At 46.0% G+C, this 12009-nt stretch overlaps 1 protein-coding gene across 1 annotated transcript in view; it reads left to right on the top strand.

Annotated features, from left to right (window-relative positions):
• kif26ba (kinesin family member 26Ba) overlaps nt 1–12009 on the top strand; it is a 314639-nt gene that overhangs the window by 251063 nt on the left and 51567 nt on the right. The window contains exons 6-10 of the mRNA XM_078557402.1: nt 4497–4703; nt 5029–5122; nt 7835–8097; nt 10319–10502; nt 11481–11640. Coding sequence (XP_078413528.1) covers nt 4497–4703; nt 5029–5122; nt 7835–8097; nt 10319–10502; nt 11481–11640 — 908 coding nt within the window. The remainder of the gene's footprint in view (nt 1–4496; nt 4704–5028; nt 5123–7834; nt 8098–10318; nt 10503–11480; nt 11641–12009) is intronic.

The raw sequence follows: 12009 nt of genomic DNA, 5'->3' as shown, positions 1-12009 counted from the left end.
AAGTTGTATTTTTGAAGTGGGGAGGAAGTGTAGTGTATTGTAATACCTGAGCATTTTGTTATATTTCGCTCTCTGCTGCCCCCACTGTTGGGGAGGTGTAATTAAAGTTAATGCAATAATGGCTGCCTGCAGTTGAGCACGTGTTAGTCTTGCTGTGGAGATGTTCAGGAAAGGTAATTCCCGATGGTAGGAACACTGAAGGTTGAGCTGCCAATGGTGGAATAAAGAAGGGGAGGATTCACATTTTAAAAAATGTACCAAAGTATATCATACAGCCACATTAGGTATACGATACAGTTACATTACCTTAAGAATATCATACATCAGGAACATTAAGTGCTCACAGGCTAATAGCACAAACAGCAAATTCTAAGCTGTGGCTTCTGTGAACTCCTAGCAAATGATTAATTGTTGTGGAAGTCTAATTATCTGCCTAACTGTACACAGTTATTAAGTGGGCGAGGGAACCCAGAGATGCAGCAAACCAGTCACTTCATTGAACTTTTTTGTCAAAAGTGAATGGAAATTAGGCAGCGTATGGGAACATCAGAATTTTTAGGAACAGGAAGTGGTTGTTGAGCCTCAACAAAGCCGTTCTATTTCTCACAGAGCTCTGCTATGCCGAGACACTTTCGTACATTATTATCAAACCCGACCCTTTCCGAAAATACATACAATTGCTCCTTCAACCTATTTATATCCTTCATTTCTGGTACCTTGCCGTCTAATTCTGTGACTCTTTTCATTTCACTTCCAACGTCCTAAACTTTTAACTTGGTACCCGCGTGGTGTCCCATGATGAATAATTTGCCTAGATCAACTTAGATCTGGGCAAATTGCCCTAGTTTCAATTAAGACACCTCAAAGCCTCCCCACTTCTAAAGAAAGCATGTGCAAGTACTTGGGTTTAAATGTCATGTAAGAATGTTCCTAAATTGTAGGCTTTGCAGACACACTAATGACTTATAATCGAAGAGAGATGGCCACAGCCCTCGAACCAGAGTTAAAAACAGGAGTCCTTTATACTTAATAGGAAGAGACACAAGTTGGTGCTGTTGTACATGGCTAGAAGTACTGCTTCTGGCGGTGGGCATGAGTGGCCATTTTAACTATATCTGGATTCTTTTAAGCTATTTAATTACAGAAATATAATGTTTGAAAGGGCAGTCAGGAAGCGAGGCATGAAGAGAAAATTTTTAATCTACTCCCTTCATTTCTTGGCTCAATCAGTGAGCTGTGACCATGAAATATTAAATGTCAGGGTTTTTAAAAGAGTTCCCTGGTTCTCCAGCCTTTCGTTTGATAGCATTTCACAGTAACGTTTCTCACAGACATTTCTTCTCTGTTGATTTGAGCCTTTCCCGACTCTCTCCATTTGTCCTTCTCCTGATAGCACTGACTGTCAGCCTTCTGAAAGAAAGGACTGCAGGACATCCCAAGGCATTTTATGGTCAATGATGTACTGCAGTGGGTGATTTTTTTTTTGGAGTTTTGAGACCTCGAAACGTTGACTCTGTCTCTCTCTGCACCGATGCTGTCAGACCTGCTGAGTTTTTCCAACATTTTTTTGTTTTCGTCCCCAACTTGGAGTTGACATCAACAGGAGGTGAAGAGCCCCCATTAAATCACCAGGAGCCCCAATACATAAGACTGAGAACAACTGGCACTCAAATCATAGGATCATACAGCACGGAAGGATCCACCCTACCCGTGCCAGCACTTTGGAAGAGCTATCCGATTATTCCCACTCCCCTACTTTTTTCCCATCATTCTGCAAATTTTTATTTTAGTTTTTTATCCAACTCCCTTTCGAAAGTTGCTATTGAACCTGCTTCCACTGCCCTTTCAGACAGCGCCTTCCCATACATAAAAACTAGTTGTCCACTAAAATATCCCCTATATCTTAGAGGCTTTCCCAAGTCTAATGACAGATGAGAGAGACAAAGCCCACGCTTATGTCCGTTTCCATGGCTAGTTTTTTCCTGGAACAGGTCACCAGTCTGTCGCCAGAGGCAATAGCTTGAGGGGTGCCACTCCGCACCCGGAAATTCTCCCGCTCTTACCGCCTGCCGTAGGCATGTTGGAAGGATTTCCTGCTATGTTATGAACGCACCTTCTTTGGTCATCAAGTCCTGGAGTGGGACTCAAACCTGGTGCTTCTGGCTCAGAGGCAGGGACACCATAAGACCTGCTCCGCTATAACACCAGGGATCAGACTCAGCACTCTTCCTGACGCCCAGTACAGACTTGCTAAAGAGTGTGCAGGGCAAGAGGGGTCCGGAGATGCCTGTACATTGATCTTTGAAGGCGGCAGGACATATTGAGAGTGTGGTTAGCAAAGCATGTTGGGATGTTGGGCTTCATAAAGAGAGAGATTGGCCGCAATTTTCCAGCCCCTTCTGCCTGCAGGATCCTCTGGTCCCGCCGAAGTGAATGGGCCTTTGAATGCTCGCCGCATTTTCTGGCCCACCCCTGCCGCAACAGGGCCGGAAAATTCCGCCCATTAAGTACCAAACGAGGAAGGTTATGCTCGTCCGGTTCTGCTCACCACACTTTAGGAAGGATGTAAGGGTCCTTGAGAGGGAGTGGAGGAGGTTTACCGGAATGGTTCCAGGGATGAGGGATTTTGGCTACGAGGTTAGGCTGGAGGAGCTGGGATTGGTCTCCTGGAGCAAAGGAGATTTAGGGGAGAGCTGACAGAGGTGCACAAGATTTTAACAGGTTTGGATACGATATACAAGGGAAAACTGTTCCCATTAGCTCATGGTACAACAGCTAGGGGATTTCAGGTTTTGGGCAAGAGATGCAGTGGGGGGGATGTGAAGAGGAACTTTTTACGCAGTGAGTGGTAATGATTTGGAACTCGCTGCCCACCAGGCTGGTGGAAGTGAAGATGATCAATGATTTCAAAAGGAAATAGGATGGGTACTTGAGGGAAATGAACTTGCAGGGAGACAGGGTTAGAGCAGGGGAATGGGATTGACTGGACTGCTCCATTGGAGAGCCGGTATGGGCTCGATGGGTCAGATGGCCTCCTGTTCTATCATATATGACTCTATATGAAATCCTGGGCCCTACAACCGTCTGAGATCCCTGCGCTCCTCCAATTCTGGCCTCTTGCACATTGCCGACGATAATTGCTCCATCATTGGTGGGCATGTCCTCAGCTGGCTGGGCCTTAACCCCTGGAATTCCTTCCTAAAGCTCTTAATCTGTCTACCTCCCTCCCTCCTTTAAGACAAACCTTAAAACCAACTTCTTTGACCAAGTCCTGCCTTCATTGTTTTTATCTGTTCATGGGATGTGGGTGTCACTGGCTAGGCCAGCGTATGTTGCCTATCGCTAATTGCCCTTGAGCTGCTTTCTTGAACCGCTGCAGTCCATGTGGTGTCAGTACACTCACAGTGCTGTTAGGGAAACCTTGATATCTCCTTATGTAACTCGGTGTCAGATGTTGTTTGATAACACTCCTGTGAAGCACCTTGGAACGTTTGACCACATCAAAGACGCTATATAGATGCAAGTTGTTGTTATTGATTAGTGGCAAAATTCTCTCTCCCACTTTTTCTCCCTCTCTCACTGCTTTCTAACCATGTGCAGATGGATACACAAATGAAGTGGTTTGCAGTTAGATTTAAGATGTGATGTAAAATAATGTCAAGGGTGAGAAAATTAGCCCAATCAGGCTGAATGTAATTAGAGTTCCCAACTCTGGAAGTTATGCCTGGAGGCTTAATCACATGATCTCCCTTGGCCAATTGGAAAGCCCACAGATGTCTCATTTCCTGATTGGATGATTCTTGACTGTCAGTCACAAACCTCTCTCTCTCAACTCTCCAATATTTTTGTACCCTATGAACAGAACTGGTCAAAGAAAATTAAACAAATGTTTTTCCTACTGCCCTCATGATTTTTCTCCTTGGATGTTGTTCACAGACATACCCCTAGAATTTAATATCCTGAAGATTCTACATGGGTTGACCACCCTCACTATGATGTGGTAAATTTGGAAGGTTGCTGGGAGATTGAATGCAGCAACATGTCCTGTAGAATGAATGTGGTGTAATTTTTTTAAAAATTCAGAGGTGTCAGCTGTGGCTCAGTTCATAGCACCCTCGCCTTTGAATCAGAGGGTTGTGGGTTCATGTCCCACTCCCGGAAACCAAGAACTGTGATTGTACTCGAAAGAGTTGCAATCTGTGACTGTTGATAACTCGAAAGAGTTTCCAGTTGATCAGAATGATGGATACAACAATCTCCTCTCATTCATGGGATGTGGGCTTCGCTGGCAAAGCCCAGCATTTATTGCCCATCCCTAATTGCCCTTGAGAAGGTGGTGGTGAGCTGTCTTCTTGGACGGCTGCAGTCCCTGTGGTGTAGGAACGCCCACCGTGCTGTTGAATAAGCTGTATTGAAAGAGTAAAGCCTCATTAAAAGCCTACCCCTCCTTCAAAAATGACAGAGGTGTTCTGCTTCCTGGTTTCCCACCCCAACAGGTGAAGGTCATGCTGAGAATCTGCTCAGCCTCGGTTGGAGACACGTCTGAATCCAGCTGTTTCTTCAAAGTCGACCCTCGCAAAAAGCAGATCACGCTGTACGACCCACCGGTGAACGGACTCCAGAATTCCTCGCAGAAGAGAGGGGGCCTGGTGCCACCAAAGATGTTTGCTTTTGATGCTGTCTTCCCGCAGGACTCTTCGCAGGTCAGTGGCAGTGTAACTGAGTTGCTGTCATGCGTCTTGTAGCTTGGATCCTGTCACAGTGCTTTAACCTAACCAGGATACCTAAGTGGATCGCTGATGCAGGAATTGTACATTAAATTTGTGTTACTAATCATAAAGCTGGCTTAGACGCCTTCAAGGGGGATCTAGTAAAGTACAAGAGGGAGACAGAACTGTTGATGGGATTAGATGAAGTACAGCGGGAGGAGACTCGTGTGAAGCATAAACACCAGCATAAACCAGTGGTGCCAAATGGCTTGTATTTGTGCTGTACGTTCTACATAACTCCTCTGCTTTCTCACAACAGGCTGAAGTATGTGCAGGAACAGTTGCGGAAGTCATCCAGTCCGTGGTGAATGGCGCAGATGGCTGCGTGTTCTGTTTCGGGCACACCAAGCTAGGTGAGTACGAGCTTTCGATACAGTCGGTTGACAGACCTGCACACAACCTGGGGGGGGTTTAAGCTTGTCAGTGGGGTTGTCAACCCTCCAGGATTGAAGGTCAATCTCCTGGACACTGCTGCGTGCAACCCTGGAGAAAAATAATCGGGACAGTAAAAAAGATTGGGTTTTTTTTATTGTCATTTTCTTTGAACGTTTCCCTTTACCAGGTAGAAAAACGTTTTATAGGGGGGAAAAAATGGCTGCTCGGCGGACAGCCAAGCATCATCCAATGGGGCGGCGAGTCTTTTTGCTTTCCAATTGGCGTAGGAAGAAATTGTGCCACAAGGATGGATGTGTTGGCTGACTAATGGCTGGAGCAAGTCATGTGATGAAGCCTCCAGGAACATATTTAATCACAATTAGTAAACCTGCTTGGCAGCAACATTACTCCCACTAAGATGAAAACTGAAACTACCCCACCCACCCCAGCTGAGAACTTGAATTTGAGGGATTAAAACCAGGGCCTGGATTTTCCAGCCCTGCTGCCCCCTCCCCCTCCACCTCCCCCCACTGGGATCTAAGAGTCCCACCAAAAGTCAATGGATTGTTGGCTTGCACCATGACAGGGCCGGGAAATCCCGGCCCAGATTCCTGACATTTCAAAGCAATCCACTTTCGTGTTAGGCTTATGATGAGGGGAGTGAATGTACTATCGCCAGTCCTTTAAAGTTTTTCCTTGATTTTACAGCTGACCTGACTTAGGGGCTATGCTTGATTTCTCCCTTGTTTTTTGTTAATTTAGTTTATTGTTTTGACTCAAAAGAGTTACTATCGCCAGGTTTGCAGATGACACAAAAATAGGTGGGAAGGCAAGCGGTGAGGATGACACAGAGTCTACAGAGGGATATAGACAGGTTAAGTGAGTGGGCAGAAACATGGAAGATGGAATATAATGTGGGGAAATATGAGGTTATGCACTTTGTCAGGAATAGAGGAGCTGAATATTATTTAAATGGAGAAAGACTGCAGAAAGCTGCGGCACAGAAGGATTTGGGGGCCCTCATGCATGAATCATAAAAAGCTAACATACAATTTCAACAGGTAATAGGGAAGGCAAATGGCATGTTGGCCTTTATTTCAAAGAGAATGAAGTATAAAAATAGGGAAGTCTTGCTGAAACTATACAAGGCACTAATTAGATCACACCTAGAATACTGTGAACAGTTTTGGTCCCCTTGTCTAAGGAAAGATATACTGGCATTGGAGGCAGTCCAAAAAAGGTTCACTAGGTTGATTCCAGGGATGGAGGGATTTTCTTATGAGGAGGTTGAGTAGGTTGAGCCTGTACTCATTGGAGTTTAGAAGAATGAGAGGCGACCTTATTGAAACATATAAGATTCTTAGGAGACTTGACAGGTTAGATGCTGAGAGGTTATTTCCCCTTGTGGGAGAGGCTAGGATCAGAGGGCAGAATCTCAGAATAAGAGGGCCCATTTAAAACAGAGAATAGGAGGAATTTCTTCACTCAGAGGGTAGTGCATCTGTGGAATTCTTTACCACAAATCGCTGTGGTAAATCGTTGGCTGGGCCAGCATTTATTGCCCATCCCTAATTGCCCTTGAGAACTGAGTGGCTTGCTAGGCCATTTCCTGTGGACTCTGGCAAGTGGTAACGCCTCTACCAACTCAGAGACCATTCACCAACCAATCAGCACTCTCTTCACATACAGTGTAAATTGTTGTTTTCCCTTTATATTGTTATTCTTGCGAAGTGTCCTGAAGAGTGCAAGACAAAAATCTTCGGCATGTCTCTTTTTTCAGTAACACTCAAGTTCTGCACTACCAAACAACTGAATTGTGTGAAGCTTGTTCTCGAGCAGCAAACCCATGGTCGTAGGCCATTTCCCCATTTCACATCCTTCCTGTCCTGACAAGGGCCTGAGCATCATTTACTGTGTTTGGAGTTGAGGCTGCTGCCAAGGCCAATTTTTAAAAATTCTGTCATGGGATGTGGGCATCGCTGGCAGGGCCAGTATTTGTTGCTCATCCCTAACTGCTCTTGATGGCTTGCTGGGCCATTTTCAGCGGGCAGTTACAAGTCAATCGCATTGCTGTGGGTCTGGAGCCACATATAGGTAGGGTGATAGTTTCACAGTCAATTCCAGATTATTAATTAAATTTAAATTCTATCAGTTGCCATGGGTGGGATTTGAACCAATGTCCCCAGAGCATTAGCCTGGGTCTCTGGATGATTAATCTAATGACATTACCACTGCATCACCATCTTTCCTGAAGAAAACTCAAAATGTAATGATGGAGTGCCGCTAATCATGGACTGTGTGCACTTAGGCCTGGTGGCCTCCAAGTGCTTGAACCTCTGTCGGCCAGAAGCACAGCACAAAAGTCAATCATTTGAAATAAACGCAATGGGAAATCTGAAATAAAAACAGAAAGTGCTGGAAAAACTCAACAGGTCTGGCAGCATCTGTGGAGAGAGAAACAGAGTTAACGTTTCGAGGTTTCGAGTTCAATATGACTCTTCAATAAGAGTCATTTGAAAGGCGGGTTTGTGTCAGGGCTGATGTGCGATTTCCCCATACACTTCTTTCACCTTTAAGCCCCTGCGTCAGGGTGTGGTCGGTACAGACTCCAAATCTGATTTAGAAACTGTCATCCTGTTCCATGTTGTAAATCGAACTCAGGGGTGTTTTCATTTGGTGTGATGTGACAGGAAAGTCGTATACCATGATTGGGAAAGACGACTCCATGCAGAATCTTGGGATCATCCCTTGTGCCATCTCTTGGCTCTTCAAACTGATTAACGAGAGGAAAGAAAAGACAGGAGCCCGGTTCTCAGTCAGGGTCTCGGCAGTGGAAGTATGGGGGAAGGAAGAAAACCTGAAGGATCTGCTGTCCGAGGTAGCAACAGGCAGCCTGCAGGACGGCCAGTCCCCTGGAGTCTACCTCTGTGAGGACCCAATCTGCGGCATGCAGGTAATATACTTTTATACTTAGCAAAACTGCAAGCTTGATCACTGGAGTTTGTCCCTAAGCTTGTTCAGATACCCCAAATCTCTATTATTGTCTTTTTTTTCAACAAAAACATTTTTTCTTCTGAAAATGGGGACTTGGGTGGCCTCCAAGTGCCTGTCCTTCATGCGGGGGCCTTGACAGGAAATGTTGTCAAGGTGTCTTGGATGATTATTGCAGCTGAGGTCTCAAGGCATGTCCACATGGACACTAGATACAAAGCAAGAGTAAGACTGATCTCCTCTGCCCCCTAGCACCCAGGCTGGCTGGGAACACTTAGGATTTATTGCCACTTCCTTATTGTCACCCTGGCTAATTCCTCACACACTGAGCATGGACCAGAGCACATCGTTCCTGGCCCACATGACCCAATTCCTCACTGGACAGTGCATTAACCAATGGGGGCCATGACATAAAATTTACAGTACAGAAACAGGCCATTCAACCCAACAGATCGATGCAGGTGTTTATGCTCCGCAAAGCCTCCTCCCACGTTCCTTCACACCCCCATCAGCAAATCCTTCTATTTATTTACCCCTTGTGTGCTTATCTAGATTCCCCTTGGATGCACCAATGCTATTCACCTCAGCTACTCCCTGGATTTTCATGTTAGAGTCGGGAATCGCGAGTCGAGCCATTTCCCAATGCCGCATTCCCGCCTCCGTTATGAACCTGCATGCAGATGTTTTTTTACCGCTTGGGTCGGGCTGGAGTCGAGGCTGTCACTCCCGAAAGCCAACATGGAAATAGAGGCGGGGGATGCGAAGACCAACCACTTAGAAGGCCCACTTCCGCTTACTGGGACATCAGCCCGGTTCAATTCATGATTGTTATGACCCCTAGCCCTCACCTCCTCCCACTCACCCTCTCATGACCTCTCCATACCCCCCAAACATCCTCCATGACTCGTTCATAACCCCCATGCATATTCCATACCCCCTTATATCTCCTGCGCTTCCTTCGTAACCCCCATGCATCTTCATAACCCCCATGTAGCCTTTTATTAACCCTGGGAAGTCTTTGAAATGCTCATGAAACTGTCAAAATAAACAATCATCCATTCAAACTCCACTTGGAAAAATTATGCTCCTCTTAAGTGCTCATACATCTGTCAAAATAAACAATGTAAAAATCAAAGAGTCCAGATAACACATTAACATCTGATTTTCAATACTGTTGAATGCAGAAGAGCACTTTATTCACTGGAGAAAGTGCTGTAATGCATCTGAAAACATATACAATGTTGCTCAATTTAAAGGTCACTTGCCTTTAAAGGACAAAGCCCAATGATCAATCACTGCATTAAAAACATATTTACTTTATCATACAGCATCTAATGATGACATTGAAGTTGGCAACAACTTTTAAATTTACCTGTCAAAAAGTCCCTGACTGAGCCGCGTCCCGGGTTGTTTTGAGGCCGGCACGTGGTTTGTCCCACATTTGCGATGTTCCAGCTTTAGACATGCACAGTATGCACCTAGCAAACCCCCCCCCCCCCCCCCCACCCGCGTTCTTACAGCTCTGGCAGCCCCCCTGCCCCCCAGTCGGTTTTACAGGTTCATAAGTGTCCCTTCAATTATTCGGCGGGAGTTGGTCAGCCTGACTGCGAAGCACGTTGGGATGATGTATGCTGTTAAAGGCACTCTATAAATGCAAGTTGTTGTTGTTGCCACCAGTAGTTTAATCTGTTTTTCTGTCCTGCCACTGTGTGTGTGTTTGTGTGTGTGTGTGTTTCTATGTGTGTTTGTGTGTGTGTGTGTATGTTTTTGTGTGTGTGTGTTTGTGTGTGTGTTTCTACGTGTGTTTGTGTGTGTGTGTGTTTGTGTGTGTGTTTCTATGTGTATTTGTGTATGTGTGTGATTGTGTGTGTGTTTGTGTGTGTGCGTTTGTGTGTGTGTGTTTCTGTGTGTGCGTGTGTGTGTGTGTGCATGTGTGTGTGTGTTTGTGTGTGTGTGTTTGTGTGTGTGTGTGTATGTTTGTGTTTGTGTGTGTGTGTTTGTGTGTGTGTGTGTGTGTGTGTGTTTGTGTGTGTGTGTTTGTGTGTGTGTGTTTGTGTGTGTGTGTGTATGTGTTTGTGTGTTTGTGTGTGTTTGTGTGTGTGTGTTTGTGTGTGTGTGTATGTGTGTGTGCGTGTGTGTTTGTGTGTGTGTGTGTTTGTGGGTCTTTTTTTTTGTCTTGGCAGCTCCAGAACCAGAGCGAGCTCCGTGCGCCTACGGCAGAGAAAGCCGCCTTCTTCTTGGACGCCGCCATTGCCTCGCGCCGGAGCAGCAGGCCTGAGTGCGACGAGGAGGACCAGCGCAACTCCCACATGCTGTTCACTCTGCACATCTACCAGTACCGCATGGAGAAGAGCGGCAAGGGGGGAAGTAAGCTCGCTTCCTGTTGCGCCGTCTTGTGAAGGTTAAGTCCGACTGTGGCAATGGTGGTGCACCAAAACGTTTGGCCCCCTGCCCTGCCCCCCACCACCCCTGTACACACTCTCCATCCGGACCCCGATAGTTGGAGACCAGGATTTTCAGTTGTCCACGGAGACCGGAACAGGAATGGATGCACTTTGAAGATAGCGCTGCTGGATGGCATGTCCATGTCCTGCCGCCTCTGTGACGCTCTCCAATTTTCAAAGTGAGGGAGGGGGAGCCGGGAACCTGCTTGCCTCCGGCTAACAGCCTATTCAGCTCCTTGGGATATGGACGTCGCTGGCTAGGCCAGCACGTATTGCCCATCCCTAATTACCCTTGGTGATGAGAAGGTGGTGGTGAGCTGCCTTCTTGAACCGCTGCCGTCCATGTGGTGTAGGTACACCCACAGTGCTGTTAGGGAGTTCCAGGAACAAGGATGTTGCCGGCACTCTTACTGAAACAGATTAAAATCCTGTGGGATCGCACTATGCGATGCCACTGACTAGTTCAATGTGAAGTTTTCACCAAGCTCTTCCTGTTTCCGATTATGATCATTCTGATAGGAGATAGAAGAGTTTTACTTCAGTGTGCACATTATTAATATTGCCAGCACCACCTCAAGCTTCAGCAGAGTTATGCAGGATGAATCAGTAGAAGATTCTTGCTGGTGATTGTTTGAATCTTGAAAGCAGTAATTCAGAAACAGTACTGGCTAGTTTGAAAAGAACCCTATAAAGGAAAGGATATATACTTTTCTTCAAGATAGGTGGTGTTAATTTACTATGTTTGCCTCTTAGAGACTGCAGGCTGGCAACTGGGTGCTGCAGTCAATAAATGTCTGATCAGCATTCGAGGGGCTTAAACAGGAGCCATTCTTTCAGCCGGGTTTTAATGGTCATAGAATAACTGACTGATCTGATCTCTTTTATTTGCTTCTGTCGGCAGTGTCAGGAGGTCGCAGCCGCTTACACCTCATTGACCTGGGCAGCTGTGTAAAAGTGCTGAGCAAAAGTCGTGAGGGGGGCTCTGGACTCTGCCTGTCCCTGTCTGCACTGGGAAATGTCATCCTGGCTCTTGTCAATGGCACCAAACACATTCCCTACAAGTAAGCATTCTTCTCCCGTCACTGACTGTGAGGGCATCTGTGTAACCGTGTATCCTTGTACAGGTTTGTGTCTTTGCATGTGTGTCAGTGTGTGCGTGTGCCGGTGCGTGTGTATGCGTGTGTGCTTTGAGTGTGTGTACATGCATCAATATGTGTGTGTTTATGTGTTCGTGCATATGTGCATGTGTCCAAGTGTGCCTATATGTATGCGTGTCTGTGTGTGTGCCTGTGCATTTGTGTCTGCATGCATATCTGTGTGTGTATAGGTGTCTGTATATGTATGTGTGTCTGTGTGTATGCATGTGTATGTCTTTGTGTGTGTGTGTGTGTGTGTGTGTTTGTGTGTGTGTATTTATATATATCGATGTG

Source organism: Cetorhinus maximus, chromosome 14, assembly GCF_964194155.1.
Source record: "Cetorhinus maximus chromosome 14, sCetMax3.hap1.1, whole genome shotgun sequence".
In the NCBI taxonomy this organism is placed as follows: Eukaryota; Metazoa; Chordata; class Chondrichthyes; order Lamniformes; family Cetorhinidae; genus Cetorhinus; species Cetorhinus maximus.
The sequence above is the reverse complement of the archived record's forward strand: the minus strand, read 5'-3'. Positions and strand labels throughout refer to the sequence as shown.